Source organism: Alligator mississippiensis, chromosome 11, assembly GCF_030867095.1.
Source record: "Alligator mississippiensis isolate rAllMis1 chromosome 11, rAllMis1, whole genome shotgun sequence".
In the NCBI taxonomy this organism is placed as follows: domain Eukaryota; kingdom Metazoa; phylum Chordata; order Crocodylia; family Alligatoridae; genus Alligator; species Alligator mississippiensis.
The window spans coordinates 29,873,064-29,896,413 of NC_081834.1; the positions used below are offsets into that span (position 1 = coordinate 29,873,064).

Consider the following 23,350-nt stretch of genomic DNA (forward strand, 5'->3'; position numbering starts at 1 on the left):
TGCTTTTGACAGAAGCTTAATTATAGACAGTATATTTAATTAGGTTTCCTTGTATGCAAATGTAAGATGGGGGGAACCTCATGTTTGTTGAGGGGGGTGGCTTATCTTGCACTCAAGTAAATATGGTAGCTACTTTTTCCAATAGATACACTGACATTTTTTTTTATCTGTACAAGGTCAATGAAGAACAATCATTTAGCTTCTTTCCAAAAGGGCCAAGAAAGCATCTCTCATTTTAGCCCTGAAGTCTCTCTCTTCCCTACAAAAAGAAGTGGCATTTCCTTGCTGCATTTAAGACAGTAAAATGTTCTCTTTATGTCACACTTACTCTATGTATGCTTTTGAAGGTTCCATGGAAGAAAAGAAAGTATTGCAGTGCACCTTGGCTAAAGGGCTTTCTGGTTGTGTTTGAGCAGCCAGACTTTGCTACAAGTGTTCTAAGAGTCCAGGCGCATTTAAACTGAATGGTAGCATCCTATAAGCAGAATAGGCATCCAGTTCATTACTGGGGGTTTGCCAGGCTTTCATGCATACTTTCTAAAGCAGTGGTCTCCAGCCTTTTGAAGGTGAAGATCTCACTTTTTGAAGTAAAGGACAATCCAGGATCTACCTTGCCACTGCCCTGCTCCGCCCTGACCAGCAGGTCAGTCTGCGGGGAGGGGGTTGAGGAGAAGGGCAGACCGAGGCCCTCCTGGGGAGGGAATGGCAGGGGTGAGTAGCAAAAAATAGCTTGGAAACAAGTACTTCCTTCAACAGGTCCAGATCACTTTATTCCCCCATAGAAAATGTGCTCTCTCAAATTCAAACAGGTTTATTCTGTAATAATCCAATTCTATATACTGGGAACCCCCTGGGTGTGGGCTCCGTGCTGCCGCCAGCCCCTGCCCCATGCTCTGTGGTCCCACTCAGCTGCAACCCTGCCCCCACCACTTCCCTACCTGCTGCCTGGAGCCAGCAGGAGACTGGGGAAGCAGAGCAGGTCCCCGGGGTCTGCAGCAGCATCAGCAGCCCTGCCCAGTAGTTGCGTGCTGGTGGGGCCAGGCCCTTCCGCCCACAAGGGTGGGAGTGAGGCACAGTAGTGTATGTTTGGGGTGTGTATACACGAGTGCCTTGCTCCCACCCTCGTGGGCTGACGGTCTGGGCTGGGCACAGTTTGTTGGTGGGCTCCAGGAGCTGGTTGTATGCATACCACAGATTGAGAACTGCTGTCCTAGGTCAGTCATAACTTCCTCTCCATCTTTTTCCTGGGAGTGTTTGTTTGTTTTACATCCCTTTGATCCTTTAATCTCCCAGTCTGAGCCTAGCAGATATACAGGTTTCCCTTGCTTTATACTGTTCATGCGTTCCTGGAAAATGGCACATAACTTAAATTCGCATAAAGGGAACCCACTTTACAATGTAACAGATAGGGATACATTTGAAGACTTCCACTCTACTGACCTCCAGACCTGTTTCTACCACTTTTACAAGACAGTTTTGGTACTAGCCAGCAGCAGACAGTACACACAAGCACAAGGTGGTGGTAAATGTTACCATAATGGGGATGGCAACTACAGAAACACGTGTCACAGATAACGAGTGAGGAGCACAGATCCACACAGGAGACTATATTTTGGTGCATATCATTCCCATAATGCACTGCACAAAGCAGCTGACTGTGGGCTTTCACCACACCAATCGCACAAGAGTGAATTTACCTCGACTATTACAAATTTTTGGTATAAAAGGGTCATCTCATAAGAGTGAATTCACACATACGGAACCTACATAAAGTGAGGGAAACCTGTATAACTTTAGCTACAGCCTGGAAGGCATCTTGTCTGCTACTCATTTGCTCCTAAGTGTTCGTTGGAAACCTGCTTATCTACAGCCATTATGCTACCTACCTTTCTGCTTGTTTTTCCAAAAAAACTCCTATTAAATTAGATCAGTATATTCATATGGAAAAGTCTTAATAGCCCAAAATATCAGTGGAGTAGTTCTGCCTCTCTGACACTTGCACTGCAGGATTAATAAAATTATTACACATCAGTATTCTTAGATTATTACATAGCAGCATCAAGTCCCTGAAGTTTAAGTCCCTAATTTATAGGCTTTGTCAAGAAATTAGACTTTTTCAAGTGACCTCTTCATATTCTCATGTGTGAGTTATGGCACTCCTGGCATCAAGCTGAGAAGCTAGCAGGCACCAATGTGGCTCTCTTGTTCTACCTTTTGTAGGACAAAATTCAGGGGTTATTTTATGTTTTCCCTTGTTCAGCTGGTTCAGATCTGTTGGTAGGTTAGTCAAGATGCAAAAAAGTTTTCATCACCATAACTGGTTTTTTGGCAGTTTGATTCAATTTTCTCACACTTGAAAGTAAAACCTCTTTTGAGGTTACTAGGTTTAGGACGAGCTGGACCGGGAATTCTCAGGTCAGCTTGCGGAGGCAGTTAGGTCAAGGGACGTGGTCATCGTGGATGACCTAAACTACTCGGACATCTGCTGGGAGGAGCAGTCAGCCAGGTCTGACCACTCATGTAGGTTCCTAGCCGAGGTACAGGACCTCCACCTAACCCAGGAGGTGCACAGTTCCACCAAGGGAAATGCCTTGCTGGACCTGGTCCTGGCCACAGGCGATGACCTGGTGAGGGGACTGCAGGTTCTCGACCACCTGGGCAATAGCGATCATTGCCTACTGGAATTCACCATCCAGTGCAGGGTGTCAAGGGCTTGCAGCAAGGCAGCAGCCCTTGACTTCAGGAGGCCTGATTTCAATGAGTTAAGGAGATTAGTTGGGGAGGCACTGAGGTCCCAAGGCGTAGGGGAGTCGGGGGTCCGAGACGAGTGGTCGTTCCTTAAGGAGACGATCCTCCGAGCCCAAAGGGTGACAGTCCCAACACAAGTTAAAGGGGGCAAGAGTGCTCAGAAGCCCCCATGGCTCACTAAAGGCATTCAGGAACGTTTGAAAGCTAGAAAGGAGGCGTATACCCAATGGAAGGGAGGAGCCGTCACCAAGGAGGATTATACATCCATTGCTCGAGACTGTAGGGGGGCTGTCAGGAAAGCTAAGACAGAGACAGAACTAGGACTAGCGACCAAGATCAAAGATAACAAGAAGTCCTTTTTTAAATACATAGGGAGTAAAAAGAAAGCACCGGGTAACGTGGGGCTCCTGCAGGACACACTTGGCCATCTGATGGTTGCACCAGATGATAAAGCTGACCTCTTTAACAAATTCTTTGCCTCCATTTTTCTGAGCAGGGACCAGGACATCTTCCTCTCCCCCCCCCCCCCCCCCCCGGGATTCCAGACAGACTCAGGAGAGGCACAGCCAGGCCTAGGATCAGAGAGGACCTAGTTAGGGAACTTCTAATGGGGCTGGACATGTTCATATCGGCAGGTCCAGATGCTGTCCACCCCAGGGTGCTGAGGGAATTGGCAGAGGTCATTGCGGGACTCCTGGCATGGCTTTATGAGCACTTGTGGTGCTCTGGCCAGGTGCCAGAGGACTGGAAAAGAGCCAACGTGGTCCCCATTTTCAAAAGGAAAGGAAGGAATATCTGGGAAACTATAGGCCCATTAGTCTTACCTTGGTCCTGGGGGGAAGCTCTTTGAGAAAGTTATCCAGGAGCATATCTGCGAGGGACTAGCAGGGGAGATTATGCTTAGGGGCGACCAACATGGGTTCATTAGGGGCAGGTCCTGTCAGACCAACCCAGTTGCCTTCTATGACCAGGTCACAAAATCTGTAGGTTCAGGTGTCGTGGTGGATGTAGTCTTTCTGGACTTTAGGAAGGCCTTTGACACTGTCTCTCACCCCATTCTCATTAAAAAATTAGGGGACTGTGGCGTCGATGCCTACACAATCAGATGGGTCGTAAATTGGCTGGAGGGCAGCACCCAGAGAGTGGTGGTGGACGGGTCATTTTCGACCTGGAGGGATGTGGGCAGTGGGGTCCCCCAGGTCTCAGCCCTCAGGCCTGCACTGTTTAACATCTTCATCAGCGACTTGGACGAGGGGGTGGAAAGCACCTTGTTCAAATTCGTGGATGACACTAAGATGTGGGGAGAGGTGGGCACGCTAGAAGGGAGGGACAGGCTACAACTAGATCTGGACAGGTTACAGCGGTGGGTAGATGTCAGTATTGAATCCCATCCTATTCTCAAGTGCAAGGTACTGCACCTAGGGAGAAAGAACCAGCAGCATACCTATAGGCTGAGGAACTCCCTTCTCGTCAGCACAGAGGCAGAAAAGGATCTTGGAATCGTTATTGATTCTAAGATGAACGTGAGCCGCCAATGTGAGGATGCAGTCAGTAAGGCTAATTGCACCTTGTCATGCATCCACGGATGCATCACGAGCAGGTCCAAGGAGGTGATCCTCCCCCTCTATGCGACATTGGTGAGGCCACAGTTGGAGTACTGCTTCGAGTTCTGGGCACCGCACTTCAGGAGGAATGTGGACAGCATTGAGAGGGTCCAAAGGAGGGTCGCTTGCATGGTCAGGGGGCAGCAGGGCAGGCCCTACGAGGAGAGGCTACGGGACCTGAACCTGTTCAGCTTCCACAAGAGAAGGCTGAGAGGGGATCTGGTGGCCATCTGTAAATTTACCAGGGGGGACCAGCGGGGAACGGGAGAGTCCCTGTTGCCCCAAGCACTACCAGGAGTAACTAGGAATAACAGCCACAAGTTGATTAGGAGTAGGTTCAGGCTAGACATCAGGAAGCACTACTTCACAGTCTGGGCGGCTAAGATCTGGAACCAACTTCCAAGGGAAGTGATGCTCGCTCCTATCTTGGGGGTCTTCAAAAGGAGGCTAGATAATCACCTAGCCGGGATTGTTTGACCCCAGCATTCTTTCTTACCCATGGCAGGGGGTCAGACTTGATGATCTGCTCAGGTCCCTTCCGACCCTACCTACTATAAAACTATTGTCCTGTTGAGTTGAGAGATATCACCTGAATCTGTATGTTCTCTGGCTAACACTTTTGATTTCTAAATTGCTGAAAATGCTTGATGATCGCATTTTTGGGAGTCAGCTTGTTTCATACTTCAAGTGCTCAGAATCATGTGATTAGTTTTCCTAGTCTGCATGAATTGTGATTTTAATTTGCACCCTTGCAAGCTTAAGGCAACAGTTATTCATTTACCCTTATGTATCAAAAGGTGTTCTACTAATATAAATGCAACATCCTGGCAGATCTTCCTTTTCAAGAATTTACAAACCTGTTACTTAATGCTCTGCATGGTTTTTTTTTTCACTAACCAAAGTCCGATTTGGAAGAATTAAATGTGGCCATTTCCAGTATTCCCTTGACATGTGGTCAGCAGCCTGCAGCTCACAGAGCTGGAGCTTCAGCAGGGGAGGCATTTGCCTGTCTTGCGTCCAGGTGGTGGTGAGTTTTCCTGTGTAGTGCCACAGCTGGGCAGCAGGGACCAGCAGTGGTGGCTGGGTCCTAGCCCCTGGCCCACATCAGACCCAATCTGGGTCATTCTGGCCCACCACCAGGAAATCTTGCCCACCGCTTCTCCTGACTGCCCTTTCAAGCTGATTCTTGGTCTGGCAATTTTGCAGTCTTTCTTCATCTAGAATATTTTAGCTCATTTTACAATAGGATTGTCCTGTTTGTTAATCTCTTGGCAGATTATAAATGAATCTCTGATTTAGTTAATCTATAAATTGCACTGCTACTCTGCATTTTGCCTGATTTAAGACTAACATAGCTAACTACTAGAGGTGTGTGAAGCGGGCCCTATTCGATTTGGATTCAGCCCGAATCAGGGACAGTGATTCAATTAATTGATTTGGATCACTGTCCCTGATTTGATTAGGCCAAATCTGAATGTGAAGATTTAATACTGATTCAAAGAATCAGTGATTCGGACACAGACGCAGTTTTTTCTATATACCTTGAGGTAGCAGGTGCGGCTCATGATCGCTGTGATGTTGGAACACATGGAGCGTCCCACAGGAGCGTGGGGGAGTCCTCCAACATGCTCACTGACGAACCCGGAAGTGGATTGGAAGTACTTCCAGTCCACTTCCAGCATAGTGATTGGCCACAGGGGAACCCCGGATGCGCCCCCCAGACCCAGGAGACACCAGTCACCAAGCCAGGGGGGCACAGGGGGCCGCCCAGCATACTCCCCAGCAGATCTGGAAGTGGGCTTCTGGTCCACTTCCGGGTCTGCTGCCGAGCATGCTGGGGAGCCCCCCATGCTTCTGTGGGACACTCCATATACACCAGCATTGCAGCATTCACGAGCCCATGCTACCTGGAGGTACATAGAAAAAATATTTAAAGCTGTCTCTGTGTCCATATCTCCAAATCTTTCCAAATCTCTCGGAATCGATTTGGAGGGTTCTGATTCAATTCGGAGAGATTAAACGGTCCATAAAAATGGAAGCCAGTGTCTTGTAAAAAAATTAATCAAACACTAAAATTAATCTCCATTAAAAAAACAGGGAAACTCTTGTTTGAATTACTATGGGTACAAAAAAGCATAATTTCTCCAGATTTTTTTTTTTTTTGCATTATTACATACATGCCTGTTATGATGAATCTCAAATGAAACAGTCATGCTGCTAAGATTCGGTATGGCAAATTATATATGAATACATATGATCTAAAAAATTCATGTAGCAGCTGTACGAAGGCAGCTGAGACTTTAGAATACTTTGTAAGCAAAACTATCTTTTTCCAATCAATACAGCTTTCGTTTTTCAGTTGCTTTCTACTATTGCTAGTATTCAACAAATAGTTCCCCCATCTCAGGTGGTTTTATTGATAACATCACCGAGGTTGGGCATCTCCATCAGGTAGAATATGTATCATAAGCACTTTGGAACGTGGGTGCTGTTGTTGACTTTATTAATAATCAGGACTTTGTATTAACAAGAAAATAGGGTGAGTGTTTTAGCAAATTAATACTCTTGGATTTGTGTTTAATAGGCTTTGGGTCCTGGAAATCCCATGTGGAAGTATGATTGTCAACCAGTAAAAGCATGGTCATGTGTCTGACTTTGTTTGAAATGGCTAAGCCATAGTGCTTCAGTCATCGGTTTTCTAACTTCTAATCTGGCTCAACTGCAGTACAGCAGACACTCAACAGTCAATTAATTTTTCCATCAGAAATTTACGTCTGTTTGTGATTTATGCCAAATATGATGATGATTTTCTACTTCCTGGAACTAGCCATTGCCGGTCCCTCACTAGTTAGTTAAATGTTTTCCTAGTTTCTGTTCTTATAATCAGATTTTTCCTGCTTTACCTATTTTGTCTCTCCTGTCTTTTGACGGGGGGAGGTTTGTGTCTGAACTGCTGATAGGCACTGCAGGAATCCTATTACTGGTGGGTCATTCTGTTCCTAGTGGAGTACATAATCTTGGAGACGTTTGCAAAGTTTTATACATTCTTTTGTAATGTTGGTAACATTTAAAAAGGTTTCATTCATGGCAAGCTTTTTTTCAAAAATCAACTAACCAACCAAAAATACACGAGGCTTTAATCCTTATTGAGGAAAAGTAAATAAAACACTTGAGACAGGTGGCAGGTGACAGAACAAGGAGAAATGGTCTCAAGTGGCAGCAAGGGAAGTTTAGGTTAAATATTAGGAAGAATTTTCTCACTAGGAGTCTGGTAAAGCTCTGGAACAGGTTACCCAGAGAGGTGGTGGACTCTCTATCCCTGGAGGTTTTTAAGACCCAGCTGGACAAAGCTTTGGCTGGGATGATCTAGTTGGAGAAGGTCCTGCTTTGAGCAGAGGGTTGGACTAGATGACCTCCTGAGGTCCCTTCCAACCCTAATTTTTTATGATTCTATGAAACTTTTTGTCTCTTCTGGTCCCAGGGTCAAATCAGCTGCCAGGACAAATTAAAGCAATGTGAAAGGTACTCTAATTTTATGTCAGTTGAAGCAACCCAGTTGGGACCATTATGTTGGCCCAGTTTTGCCTGAGTATATAAAGGTGTTTATACACATGCTCTGGGAGTGGAGGTGGCAGGGGAGGGCCGCTTTAATTAGAGTGGCTTTGAGAGCCATTCTATTGAAAGCACCAGAACTGTCTTGTGTATCAGTGTCCCCATGCTTTAAAATGGTGGCAGGGGTGCTTTAATTAAAGGTCATCAAATTAGTTTTGGTTAAAGCACTCTCACTGCCAGTTTTAAGCTTGGGGACACTGGTATACGAGATGCTGGAGTCTGCTGGAACGCAGTAATTACCACACTCCAGCAGACTTGATTCATTAAGTCTGCTCCAATGAGCTGTAATTACATTGCGTGGGAGCAGCCTTGCTGCCTGTGTATAGGCATCCTGACATTCCACTCTTGTCCCTTTCTTCTTAAACACTCCTAATGCCCGAATGGAGGATCATGAGGCTTAAACTAGGAATTTAGGAATGGTTTAAGGTCTTCTTGGGCAGCTTACTTGCTCCTTCCCCTCAGTATTATAGCAACAAGAACATTGATTGTCGTATTTTGAGACCAGTGCCACAATCACTCAAATATAACTTAAATATAAGAAATACATTGACAAAAGTTTATAAATATAGACTTGAAGTAAACCACACCTTGCACTCCACTGTGAACACCCAGGTTGTGCTCAAATTGCAACCTTTTGCAGCCACAGTACATTAAATCAGATTTTTTTGTAACAAGATTGTCAGATTATTTTCATTAAATTAGATTATGTTCTAAATAGATGTCTGAAAAATATAGGATTAGATGGTATGCTGCCCCTGGGTGGGTCACAACGGTGGTAGTTGAAAGCAGCTAGCACCATCTTAAAGACAGCATAATTATGAGTCTTGCATTCATTTGAGTGTAAGGATCGTGTGAGGCTGGAACTGAAGGCCTGAGAAGGGAAGGGAAGGTATGAGGCGAGAGGAGCAGCAGAGCCATCCGGTCACAGAGAAGCACACACTACACCCTCTTCAGAGCTGAAACAGGGCTCACACTGCTACATGTGCCAGGAAGCTCCACGTCTCTAGTATAACACTACAGCGTTGTCCTGCTGGAGGACACAGTATACATTACATTCTCAAGCTGTGTACAGACCCTCAGAAAACTGTAAATGTGAGACTACCCAATGTCCTTCTGAATTCCTGACAGACTTTCTGGAAGATTCCTTCGCATTCCTCAAGCATTGGTCTAGTGACCAAGGTAGTGCTTAAATTCAACTCCATCAAAAACTCACCTTTTAGCATAGCAGCCTGATATCAGTTAACATTTCCAAAATATCTTTCTACACAGCCTCAGCACTTTGAATCTTTGCTGGTTGCTCTGAGGTCAGGGAAACAGCAATAGGAGCTCCAGACTGAGCTCACTGTGGAAGAGGGAATAGAGGACTGCCTACGAGTCAGTCAGAAGTTCAGTTCAGAGTTTACATCTTATATTGTACAAGCAAAGTAAGCAAAAATTCCAGAAAATTATAGTCAAATAATCTAGAAAGGGGGTGATTTTATATCACATAGTAAAAAAAAAAAAATAGAAGCATGGGTTGGCAAGAAAATTCATGAGGTAAGGATAGATCCTGATTTACATGGCTCCTCACATCAAATATTTTTAAAGAGAGATAGTTGTGTTTGTCTAAATTCAGAAAGAAGACAGGGCAGGGTAACAGGTTCAGGTACCTGGACACGAGCACGGAGGCTGCTCCGATGTGCTGTAGCTACAGCACGTTGGAGGAGACTCGATTAATTGAGCCTGCTGGAGCGTGGTAATTACCGCACTCCAGCCAGCCTCCATGTCTTATGTATCAGCGTCCCTACACTTCAAAATGGCAGTGGAGGCACTTTAACTAAAACTCATTTGAGCTTTAGATAAAGCACCCCCACCGCCATTTTGAAGTGCAGGGACACGGATACACAAGATGTTCCAGATGCTTTAATTCAAGCGACTCCTAGAGCCACTTTAAGAGCCACTCGAATTAAAGTGCCCACCCCCAGAGCACTGATTCAGAGAAGCTCAAGCTTTTGTAGGCAACAGCCTGATTCATCAGATGTTACAGAGGCAAAGCTAGGAAGAAAAATTATACTTTGCTAAACTGGACTTCAAACAAACCCTATTACCAAGAACAATAACAAAAAAATTACGCTGGGAAAAAGAAACACAGGAATGGCAGATCTAGATTGGAACATGTAATATTAATGAGAAACTATAAAAATATAGTTAGACTTCTATACTTACAGACAGAACACAGAGTACTGTACTGGGAGGTAATATTAACTGCTACTGTACCTGGCTGAGAAAAGACAAATTCATGCCAGTGCTAAGAGTCCAACATACACAGTCAGCAAATCTGCCAAGCTATTAAAACAAGTCATATTCTGGATCGAAGGGGGCAAAAAATGCTAATATTGAAAAGGAATGATGACAGATTGTTAGCTAACTTCAATCTCTGGTGGGTTTTTTTTTCTATTTTGCATTATATCTGTAAAGCAAACATGTCAGTAATCTCTCTTTATTTGAAGAAAGGTTTTAGGTAATTAAATTAGGTTGGAAATATAAAAGAAACTATTTTTAACTCAGTAGCCTTAGGTAATTAAAACTGAACAAGAAATACTATTTTTTTTTTTTTTTTAAATCTCCAAGTGGTTTATGATCCTGTGTCACTAATACAATCTATGTATGGAATTAACATGCCAAATACAACTTAAAGTCATTATTTTCAGTTCTTTTATTTGTACCTGCTAAGATCTGTTGTGCCTTTTTTCTTCAGCTGTTATTGATTCAATCAATGACTAAAACTATTTAAGGTATCCAGTTCCCTGTCTGATTTTGGGTGTTAGTGATGTCATTAACTCTTGTAGAAGAAAGACAGAACCCTGAATTTAAGGTCTTGACAAGTAAAAAGCTTTTCAGATCACTTCTAAGATTAAGACTCATTAATGTTGTGAGGACTGTTAATGTCTTGCTGCAACTCACAGATTTTTTTAGTAGCTGCAGTTACTTTGCATTTTGCAGTTTTACGTAACTCTGCTTTGGCCAAGAAGTGAATCAGATGTTTTCCAAGAAGTACATTAAGTAACTGGATGATATTAATATCGGTCATTAGGCTGGGCTTGCCTTTATTGGCAGTCACAAAATGTGCATTCTGGTTGGGTCCATAGCGCTGAATACAAGTGCTTTCTTTGTGGGTTTGAAAAAAGGTTCAAAGTGGTTCTTCCCCAGAAGTAGATGTTTAGAAGATGACCAGGAGAGAATTTTATCAAGTCTGACAAGCAACTTTCATCCCCTACAGCAAAAGGGAAATGGTCCCAAAATACTAGCTATTCATGAGGCTCTGTGAACTGTCAACTGTCTCCTGTGGCTAAAAAGACTTGTTAAGACAATGAGTGCCATGGCTGTCAGCTGGGAGTAGTCAACCTATTGCTCCTTGGCTTCCCACAACTGCTTGTTGACTGATCCGTCAATGGCTGTTTTTGCATCTTTTTTATGAATGTGACCTGATCCCTGGGAACCTATGCTATTAATTTGCATTGGCCAGAGTGAAAGTGAATTATCACAAAGCCCTTCTTATAATAGGACCTTGTATCATTATAGACATTAACTTTAGCCTCAGAACACTCGTGTGAGGTGCTCAAGTGTTCCCTTTATATAAATAAAATAAGTGACACAAAGAAAGATACAAATATAACAAAAGACAGTGAGTCAGTAGCAGAGTTAAAAATCAATGTCTTGTGTTTCAACCATAAAATGACTTATTCTGATTCCTATAAGAGTTCATTGTATGTGTTTGTCTCAAAACACTTAAAATAATCACAAAAAAATAACAACCTGAATACAACAGAAATTGAGACACCCCTACATTCTTTCAGAGTCAAAAATTAAACATCTTGTAAATTACAGTTCAGTCTTGTTTCCCTTTCAGTGCACCCACTTGCTTATAGGACAGAGACATATTTCTGGCCATTCTTGGCCTGATGTGTTAGTTTTTAGTTAGACCAAATATAAGATATTAGACAAAAATGTTGTCAACAGTCAGGGACAACAAACCTTCTGAAGGAGTTTCTGGAACCAGATAATCCCACAGATGGAAGTATTTGTATAGAATGTATTTTTGAAACAGCTGTGTGAACCACACAGGAGCCAAAAAAAGAGTGTGTAACTCTAAGTTAATGATAAGCCATCCATTGTTTGGCTATAGGATTCATTTTCAAAGTGTTGTAGGGCCCTCTCACTCCAAATCAAAGAGTTAATCAACAGCATTAATATATATGGAATCCAGTGTTTTTCAGTTAGCTTCCATTGTCAAGGCTAAGACCTACAATGATTAGCACTGTTTGGGATTCTGGGAAGTTCTTGAAAAGGAGTGGAAGGAACGCAGTTTCTTGCAGTCTGCTATTTCCTTGTGGAACTGCATCGGGTCTAGACAGAATCCAGTCCGGTGACCAGCCATATTAATATCTTTTAGGCATGCAGAGACTCCATACAAGCTTTTATGGAGTTAAAAGTGTAGAACTCCTGGAAACAAACTGAATTGCTAACATTATTACTGACTTAGTTAACATGTATATTATGCTGGCATCTCCAGGCCAGCCAATCCCTTATGTTCTTCTTCTTTTTAATATTCTTCTAAACTCTGAGTTATCCATGTTTGTAGATTATAACAATACTTTAATTAATCAGAAATAAGTCATTTTCAATTTATAAAATGTGCAGAGTATTTAGGCATTTTTTGCAGTCCATTCTTTTCTGCATAACTCAGTGAATTTTTCCCTGTCAATAATGTCTAGCATGGTGTATTAAGAAGTAAAGAAATGCAGGACTCAGGATATAAGGAAGATAAAATAATTGCCATGCAGTAAATGGATTTGGAAAAGTTATGTCACATAATCACTGAAGTAAATGTTTAATCATTTAATGTTAACCTACTAACAGGGCCATCCCTAGGGGGCACAAATCAGGGCAGCCGCCCTGGGCCCCACACTTTGAGGGGCCCTCATAGCTGGGTGGAGCAGTGGCTCCGCATCTAGCTGCTTGCAAACACCCCCCCCCACCACCCCCCATCCCCGCTGCCAATGGAGGCAGCAGCTTCTTCAGGTTCAGGACCCTGGGATCCGAGTGGGGGCGGGGTCCCGCATAGGCTGATTTGCCCTGGGCTCTGCACCTTGTTCAGGTCGGCTCTGCCTACTAATATACAAGACTGTAACATTCTTTTCTCCCAAATTTCTTTATCAATGATTGTCTATATTCAAGTACAAGTCATTGCCTTGTACACATTCTTTGGTTTTTCAAAGCAAGGAAAGAGAATTTTCCTTTTTCCACCCCCAAAATCAATATAAGGTCTGTTAGGAGCTGAGAACTCATTCAGTGTTTAGTAGCATGGAAGGAAATTTCTTATTTCTTCTGTTCTTCCAATAGCTAGGGGCAGACATTATACATAAACCAGTTTAAGTGATCAGAAATTAGTTTAAACCTGTAACAGAACAGTTGTTCAGTGCACATAAACCAGTTTGAAAATGGCTAAAACTGGTTTGAGATAAATCTGGTTGAATGTTGTATTAGACTGAACTGTTTTGGGTCAAACCTGTTTATGGAATGTCTTTCCCAGATGCCTTGCTGATTTAAGCTAAACTAGACACCCCCAAGGATCCTGGCATGTTCTCTGGGCTGGGCGGGGCTCTGCTCTACAGCAGGGCTGGTCCCTCCCCTCTGCTCCCTGGCCAGAGCTCTGATAGAGACTTGCAGGCACAGCAGAGTCTGCTGGCTTCCCGTACCCTGTCGTCGTCGTTTCCCCCCCCCCCCCCCACTTAAAACAGAGATCCTTTCCTCCTCTTTCCACAGCACGGACTATAGCCAGCATGTGGTATGCTAGCTAATGCTGTGTAAGGCAGATAGGACAGTGTCCACTTAAGGCTTTTTGGAGGTAATCAGCAGCTCAGATGGTAATGTCCCTGCATTCCTTCCTTTGGAAAAAAGCTGTTTAAGAAGAGCTTGTAATGAGCAAGGCTTTGTTTTCTAATGGGGTGTTAAATGCTGGTAACAGAGCTGATAAATGCTCTGTTATCAAGGGGGAAGGACCCCTCCCTAATCATAGTGTCCTGCCGGGGCTTGGCCATGCACCTCTCAGCTGGAAGGAAAGGGAGGGCTGCTTTAGTGCCCCCCTCACCCCCCCCCCCCCAGCTTCTAGCCTGAGCCACTCCAGGCTTTGTGCCTTTGTTTTTCTGGGGTGTCTGTCTGGTTACAAAAATGATTTAGCCTAGCCAGATTAGACTAACCTGCAAAGATTGAATCAATTCAGACTCAGGCTTTTTGACTGTCTGTCCTTAGCCAATATGACCAAATAGTATGCCATTTTCTAAGCAAGGGATTAGCATCTGGTAGGACAAAACAACTTGGAAGTAAATCGTCAGCATGGAGAGATGGACATTTTGTTCCTAGTACTTGCTACTACATCAAGCTGAAAATATATCCCCAAAGTTTGTCTTTTAGTAAAAAAATTCTGGAATTATTTATAGTTGAAGTTGCAATCTGGCAGTCTTTTTCTTGAGAAGGAATACATTAATTGTGGTGTTTCTTCCGTTGAGGTTGGAAATTGGACATAACATTTAGCTCATATTACTGAAACATCCCTGGCATTCTTCCTTTAAGCTTATGTTCAGATGAATCACCATTTTGATTTATTTCAGGGTTAAATACAGGCCTCTTTTGTTCAATGAATTAAAATGTGCCTTATGCCTTTTTAAATACCCTTGGCATGAGACTGAGTATATGCCCAATTCATAAAGATAACTGTTTACAAATACCATATGCCTATGCATTTTATAAGTATGTTTAGTTAACTTTTAGTACATTCTTCTAAAAATGCTAGAATTATGCTATACCAGTGATTCTGAACCACAGTGCCAGGGCACCCTGGTGCCCCACGACATCTTTTGAAGCATGCCCAGAGGTGTGAGTAGATAAGCAGGGATAAGGGGACAAAAGTGCTCAAGCTTGTCCCTACCTGGCTGCTGCCCTACCCCGACTGCTTGGCTCCTCTGCAAGGAAGTACAAATTATAATGAATGCATAATTTTTTTAAATGGGATGCTACCCAATTCACAAATGTTTTGGAGGGGTGCCTTGAGTCAAACAAGTAGTGCCTGAAATCTAAAAGGGTTGAGAACCACAGCTCCACACAGTGGTGGAACAGTTCTCTAACCAGCAAAATGGAAACTGCCACAAATTGAATGTTTTACCAGCCATCTTACGTTTTGCCTATTATATTAATTTAATGAGACATAAGTCCAAATTCAGATACAAGGAAAAAAATTCTTGTCTAATTGTGTTTATATTAATTTTAGCATATGTGTAACTCTGTTGAAAATATTAATGATAAAAATGTATTAAAAGAATCATGTAAGGAAAAAAACATTCATGTCATGCACTATTGTTCTGTGTCACAAATAAAAACTAATGTATCTAATTTGAAACGCATTAGTTTATTTTTCCAGGTTAGGAAAATATATTGAGATAATAAGTGCCATCCTGGGTTAAACTAGTGGCCCCTCTAGTCCTGTATCCTGTCTTCAACAGTAGCAAGTAGTAGATGCTTTAGAGTAGTCCACTCCTGTCATAACTTACTTGGCACTGACCATCATTAGTTTAGGGTTGTATTCCTAGTTATTTTTATTTGTACATTTGCTTTTATTTGAATTTTTTATTTTTAACCCAAATTTTTATGAGATAATGCCACCTCCAATGTGTTACTGTGCAGCCATGTAAATTGAAAGGAATCTTACCAAAGATTGTGAAAAACAGCCTAATCCCATTTAGGAAATTACTTAACTCTTCCCTTATTTATCTTTAAACACATACTTAAGTCCCAGGAATTTAAACAGGCACCAAAGTTCTTTCCTGGATTGGATGTGAATTAATGTGTATTGAAATTATTTTTTGAATCAGGGCCTGATTTTGTAGCATCACTGAAGAGAAATTCAGTTTGTTGGGTGGAGAAAAAATATATATATCGTTATTGCACTGCTCTGATTTATACTTTTTCCTCACCAAATTATGCACAGGAGAAAATATTTTATATAAAAGATCTGGATTTTATCAAAATATAAAAATCTAATATATAAATGTACGTTCTACCTTACTTTGATATGCCAGGACATTTTATTAAAGTAATTTAGCATGGTAGCAAAATTGTCAGTAAAACTGAAAATACTTCCCTTTGGAAATATATTGGAATAAAGCTGAGATCTTTGTTCTTCCATAAGGTCCTAGGCGCATGTCTTTCAGAGAATGGGTGTTACTTATCACACTGGATCATTCCACTGACATTCTGTTATAATCACATTAAGGATTGTCGTTAATTTCTGATGTAATCATAATCACATAAACCATCTTAGTATCTCTCACCATTATTGTCAAAATACTCGCCACACATGGCCCTCCCTCATATAGTAATGATTCTCCCAAATGACTCTTTCACAGGTTTGTCTTCACCAGCTCCTGCTCTGCTTCTTCTCTTTCATTCATTCTCTGCCCTCATGTTTTCTGCAGTAATCTTTTACAGAACACATGAGAGAGAGAGGATACTATTGCAAATTATGATGTCTCCTTTCCCTGGAGGAGGAGAGGGGACCTAATTATCTTCCCATTATAATCACCAGAGCAAAGTATTAAAACCATAATAAGGATAGAATTCAATAAGTGCAATTTGAAATAAGTCTGTATTAATGTGGAGAAACAGGCAATATCTTCCCTTGGGATTGTTTTTAAATACTTGATGAAAATCTGATTTTTGGCAAAGTAAAAAGAGAAATGCCCTTTAGAAGAAACTATTTTTGGGAATCCTGGACTACGAAGTCGCATCTGGCAGAGACTGTAGAAGAGTATACAGGGAGTCTCCATCAGATGCATAAAATCAATTCACTGCCACCATCCCCTTTTAATTTGATTGTAAAAGGATTCCCAGGAATATAGGAAAGGAAGGAGCCTCCCAGGCCATCAAATCTGGTCCATTACATTCAAAGGCAACCATTTACCCAAGGATTCCCATTAGTCATCCACTCCGCATGCTCTCACAGAGCTACAAGGCACAAAATGAGAAACATCAAGAACAAGCTACAATATCCACAGGAAATAGTGTCCTGCCACTGCAGTGAGAGAGGAGTCAGTTAATGAATGTCAGAAATCCTAGAAAAAGGACTATGTCTATTCCACAAAGAAAAACAAAGCAACTTCCTTGCAGTAGACCAAATTATACCTCAGAGGTACCAATGCCAGGGAAGGGAAGCTCTTTGCAGATCTGTATGGATATGGGGAGCTAGAGAGGTTTGGGAGCTCCCAAGATTTGTACTGCAGGAAACATATGATACTAAAGACACTATGATGCTCCTGGAGCTCAACACCATCCTAGGTTTTTTTTTCTTAAATCAGGAAATTGAGAGACAAAAAGTTGTTAACTTTTGAGATAAGGTTTTCCTTATGCACACATAGCAAGGGACATTACAACTGAGTTACAGTTTTAAAATAATTTAAAGCATAAGGACAAAAACAAGTAAGAAAAGGTAGATAAGCATTTAATTGTACTCAACTGTACATACACTAAATATCACACTGGATAGTGCAACTCCTTTTTTGAGACTTCAATAACTTGTTTGTCAGAGGAACAGATGTAAGATGCATCATTTAATAATTTTTAATAAGTATGTCTTTTGAGTGAAAACATAGTATAGTCCTAGTACCTAGAGTGGGTAGGTATCCAGAAATATAGTAAATATTATACAGACAGCGCAGGAGATTTAGGAGTCATATATATTACATAAAATCCACACCTTTTAAACTCATTCTTAATAAAGAAATGAAAGAAATTCTGCATAATCCAAGGAAAAGAAGACTAATTCCAGCTAATGCAGTCTAACATAAAGTAACTAACACTTTTACTAAAGAAAGAGCATTTCAAAAGAAAAATACTGGTATGAGTCAGTGCCCTCTTAATTGGCAGAAGGGAAAATACTTGAGTAAGGAGAAAACTGCTGTAGCAAAGGATGGTAATCTAGTTTCTCACTACTAGAACGTATGAACTTTTAATTGATGCAATATAAAGTATTTATAAAAACATACAATAGTACTGAACAAGGCTACATTATGGTGGGGTGGGGCACTTTGCATTTATAGATGCCATACTAAAAGGTCTTTCCAGATAAGGAAGGAAAAAAGGGAACTTGTCAACAGAGCTAACAATGTAATGTTATAATTATGCAGCAAGTCCTTTTTTTTTGCCTTGAATAGGTTTTTGCTTAATATTTAATACTCAGACACTGATGTCCTATAGGGATAAAATACCCAGACTTTCCTATCAAAAAGAATTTTTAAGATTTGCTACAGAAAATTAAAGCTTTTCTTTTTCTTTTTCCACAGGGTCCTTTCTTTCAGAGCAGTAGACTCCCTTCTTTTAGTTTGTGTGGATGGACTTTCATCTTTCTGCCAGTTGAATTGGTTTCTTTGTATCCTAATTGAAGCAAACAGGTTGCCATTTTGCCCTCTCCAATTAGAGAAGAGTTAGGATTCTGATGTTTCTCTCTTTTCAGTGAGGTATTTATGGGCTTTCTTCATAGGTGCCTAGTAGGCATTTTCAAGGAGATAGTTTGGATTTTTAGGTTAACAACCCTCACAGATTTTCTAAGTATTCGAGTCAATAGATTGTAGCCATTATTTCTGTTGCTCAGTCATGCTATTGTTCATTTGTTGATTTGTTATTGCTTGTTGGATTTTTTTTCCCTCTCTATTAGTAAATTAAGCAGAAATTTCCCCAATTTTATTTTCAGCAGTGGAGTTAATAGTGCAGAAAATTTAATCTGCTCTGAGCATTCCTTTCATAGAAAAAATTGCTAGATGAATGTCAGTAGACTCAGATGACCAGGTGGTAGGAAGCCCAAGGCTCAGTGAAATCCTACTGATCTTTTTGGCTTTTACTTTATTGGGCATGTTTGTATCTTCAGGTATGGTACTGAAGGCTTTTAATAAATGTATTCACTTATTCACAGAAGGAAAAAGGAGTTCCCTGCTCAGGTCTTGACCCTCCAAGGGACGTAGTGCCCTCCCCTACCTTGTGGGTGTTTAAGAGAAGGCTGTATAGGCATCTGGCTGCGGCCATCTGACCCCAGCACTCTTTCCTGTCTACACAGGGGGTCAGACTCGGTGATCTGTTGAGGTCCCCTCTGACCCTAGCATTTATGAATCTATGAATTTGTTGAGAATATTTTGAAGTCTACATTCTGTTTCCCTTTCCGCCAAGGTTATCTTCCTTATCGTGTCTGTCTAATGATATTGTCTCCACTGTGAATGCTTCCTGGCTCTTACTTCCCTGTGTATGACATTCAGATTTCTTGTGATCATATTCAAGGTCTTAAATAACTTATTCCTTCCATATTTATACTTGTGCCCTATCACATCAGCCTCCCTGACAGCTCTACCAACTCATTCCCAGTATCTACATTCTCAGTATCCCAGTTCCCTTGCAATTATTTCTGCGCTTTCTTCTGTGCTGCTCTGACAAATGGAATGCACAGTGGCCAGTAGAGCCACAATCCTTTTCTTATTTAAATCAACCCTAAAGGCCCTATTCTCCTATAATACCTGTAGGAAACCAGCTAACTCAGGGTTGGCGACCTGTGTACTGCAGGCTGGGTGCGGCCCTCAGAGCCTTTGGATCTGGCCCCGATTTCAGTGGCATTCAGCAGTGCGGGGCTCTCCCTGCACTACCTCTTTGTCTACCACCTGGAGCTCCAGCAGAGGGGGATTTCTGCCCATGATGTGCACAGGTTCCAGGGAAGAGAAACTTTCACCCCAGCTGAAACCTGAGAGAAGAGGAGGTGGCTGGGTCTTAGTGCCTGCCTACCTGTGATTCAAGCTGGGTCGTTCTGGTTCCCCTGCTGGAAGATGTTGCTGACCCCTGAGCTACATCATCCGCTGTCCTGTTTCCTTTACTCTTCTCAGGAGTAAAATGCTGCTCTGTATGGAAGGAAATGATTGAATGTTGCAGTAGGAAGGAGACAAAAAGCTAACAGAACTGATATTGACAAGGGCAGGTGGGCTGAATTGTGGAGGTAGATGGGGCAAATTAGTGCTGAACTGAAAAAAGTACAGCAGCAGTAGACAAATACGTAGCTAATATGTTTCAGGTTTACAATCACAGTGCTTCTCTTGCCTCTTTTTTTCAGCTGTTTTTTTTTGTGTTTGTTTTTGTGGGGGGTATTAATTGTATGCTCTCTGCACTGGGTCGGTATCTTCTTTGTTTCACATTTTGGATGATACTGTAATATATCTATTATAATTATTACCTGTAAAAAGATTGTAAGAACATAAGAATTGCCATGTACTGGGTCATACCATAGGTCCATCTTTCCCAGTATCCTGTGTCATATAGCGACAGAGTGGATGCTGAAATGGAGAGTTAACTGAGTATGATCATGGGGGTTTTCCACTGTTCCTTTCTCACTTGCAGCCTCCAGCATTTAAGATATAGGAAGTTATGATTCAAAGGCTGTACCCTGACTCCCATGCTCAATAGCTACTGATGCCCCTTTTCTCCAAGAAATTTTCCAGTCCCTTCTTCAATCTGGCTAAACCATTCGCTTCTACAACATCTTGTGGCAATGAGTTTTCACACTTTGATTATACACTGTATGAAAAAAAACTTCCTTCTGTTAGTTGCAAACTTACTACCTACTAGTTTCATTTTTTGACCCCTCTTTCTTATATTGAGAGAGAGTAAATAATCTCTATTTACTTTCTCTTCACCATTTGGTATTTTGTAAACCCTTAACATGTCCCCCCTCAAGTGTCTTTTTTCTAAACTGAATAGACCTGGCCTCTTTAGTCTCTCCTCATATTCAAGTCCTTCCACACCATTAATCATCCTTGTTGCCCTTCTTTATACCCTCTGTAGTTCTTGTATATCCTTTAGAGATGGGGACTAGAACTGGGAACAATATTACAATATTCAAGGTGTGGACATGCCATTACTTTAATTCAGGGATGTCAAACTCTCCCACCTCCCAGGCTAGATCCAAATTGCAGAACAAGCAGTGGTAGGACAGGTGGAAGGGTTGATGCAACCATTACTTGCCCTCCTCCAATGACATGCATTGCCAATGGGTCTCCCTGCCTCAGAGTTTAGTGATGGGCTTCACCCTTGCTTGCCTCGCCTCTGAATTCCCAGTCCCTGTAGTAGCCCTGAGAGCCACATGACAGCAGTCCATAGGGTATGTTTGACAACCCTGCTTTAATCAAACTGAGGTTAAAAAAGTCTTTACACAAGTAAAATTCAGTGTGCAAGTACCTTTTTCTGTTGTGACTCATTTTATTGTTTTTTATTTAATATTGAAGGCTGCAGCGATTATCAAAAGATCTTCTAAAGCAGCTTCAAGTACAAGATAGCAGCTCATTGGCAAACAACAAGGTTTCTGCTCTAGACAGGACTTTGGGAGAGATCTCTCGTATTCTGGAAAAAGAGGTATGTAGACTACTTTGCCACAAAATGGCATTAACCCAACAGCTGACCCTGAATCCAAAAAGTATTAGACATGCTGATGAACATAGGAGTTATGGTCTTAGGGCATAGCATCATGGGTGGAGCTAGGATTTTCTAGGGGGAGGGGAGAGCTTGGGTTTCCCCTGTGCCTGCCTCAGCCAGGGACAATGGCAGGGGAGGTGGGTTACTTCTTCCAGTGCCTGCTTCCAGTCAGTGGGAATGATGGCAGAAGAGCAGTAGGGAGTGGGTGCAAGAGGAGGAAACCAGTCTGTTGCTGCTGCTGTCCCTAGCAGAACCTGGCACTCCATGCAGCTGTTCCCTGCAATCTGTGACTAGAGTGGGGCAGGAGGGGTTTGGGGGCTTGTGCAGTTGGGCTAGCTGGGGTCAGAGGCAGCAATGACTGAAGTGGGGGATGAGACTGGACCACTGCTTGATCCACTCCTGCATAGCTTATATATATTCATACCTGAAGAAATTTAGGAAAAAAACTTTCCATGTCTGCTCTGGAGATTCTAGCACCTTCCACTAAAACATCTGGTACTGACTTGTCTGAGAGAGAAAACCGAATTAAAGGGATTGCTGTGCTAATTTGAATGGTATTTCTCATGTTCCTAAATAGATTTTTACACGTGAAAATTTTTCTCTTTTCTATTCAAGTTGTGTGGGAGAAGGGAAGAGTAAGGTAAAATAAATTATAGAAAATGAAGAAAAGAGTGTAAAAAAAAACTTAATTTGATTTTACATCATTTAAATAGTGTTCTCTACCAAAACCTGAGATGCAGAGTCTGTTTTTCTAGTTTCTCTTAATTTTGTGACAGTCTCCACCCTTTTTTAACAGATAAATTAGACTATTACTGTATTCTCTATGCAAATGGATTGCGATGCTCTTTGATTATTAGTTGAAGATGAATATTGTTTTTACTTTTGGATAGCAACAGTATTACGTAAGCTTTCTGTGGTTTATCAGTAACTTTAGACATGTGTATGCTGTTACCACAAGTAAACAAAGTTTAAGCAGATGCATTCAACATGGATTTTTTCCAGTTGCTTTTCCTGATATTTTAGAATCCTGTCAGATTTAAGTTGGAATTCAGCTGCAAGTCTTATGAACCTAAATAAGTAACTTCATATCTGCCAAAGCTTATAAATTGATTGACATTTGGAATTTAGAGAAGCAAAATTTTTGCAATCTGTGTCATAAAGTATAATGTTATATTATGCTAGATTGTGTCAAATCTTCCTTTACTTCATGTTCACTGAAACTCAAATACCACAGACACCATAATAAAAGTAATTAAATGCTAAAGTAGGGAAACGTTTTCAGAATAGAGAGGCATGTTACGTGTCCTCCCCCTTGTGCTTGTGCATACCAGCCACGTTCACTGTGACGGTCACACCCTATGGTGAAACTGTTGCTATTATCCATTCATTTTATCTGAAGAGAGCTGCAGCGGAGTGACTGCAGCTTCCTGATTCTGAGGCCAGTTCATGCTGGCAGAAACCCTAGCATAGATTAGTGCTGGTTTGGCTGTGGTACCATTTGTGGTATTTGAAACCTGCTTCTGTTATAATCTACCCTGGCAGGCTCTGGCACCCTTTCTGCACCCCAGCTTCTGCAACCACACCAGCCCAGAGCTTCTTCACAGCTAAGAAAATCTGACAGCTCTCGCAATGATTTACACTGCTGGGGTTATCATGATCAGGGATCTGGCTTTCCCTAATAAAAAATCACAAATTCTCTGATAACACCAAAATCTGTGATTAAAATGAAAGGCCCTCCACAGCCTCCTGGCCCTGCTGGTGCCCCTCACTCCTCCCTACCCCGGTCCTGCTGGTGCCCCTAACTCTTCCCCCTTCTCCCCCCCCCGATCTTCCCGGTCCTACTTGTGCACCTCACT

The 23,350-nt window shown here is 42.0% G+C and overlaps 1 protein-coding gene and 1 long non-coding RNA gene across 7 annotated transcripts in view; one reads left to right on the forward strand and one right to left on the reverse strand.

The window, feature by feature from the left end:
- SCAPER (S-phase cyclin A associated protein in the ER) overlaps positions 1 to 23,350 on the forward strand; it is a 372,539-nt gene that overhangs the window by 175,673 nt on the left and 173,516 nt on the right. For all 6 annotated transcript variants that reach the window (XM_059714759.1, XM_014606103.3, XM_006261352.4 and 3 more), the window contains one exon: positions 21,308 to 21,434. In XM_059714759.1, coding sequence (XP_059570742.1) covers positions 21,308 to 21,434 — 127 coding nt within the window. The remainder of the gene's footprint in view (positions 1 to 21,307; positions 21,435 to 23,350) is intronic.
- LOC109280684 (uncharacterized) overlaps positions 1 to 23,350 on the reverse strand; it is a 34,372-nt gene that overhangs the window by 9,752 nt on the left and 1,270 nt on the right. The window contains exon 2 of the long non-coding RNA XR_002087094.2: positions 19,818 to 19,930. This is a non-coding gene — a long non-coding RNA (uncharacterized LOC109280684). The remainder of the gene's footprint in view (positions 1 to 19,817; positions 19,931 to 23,350) is intronic.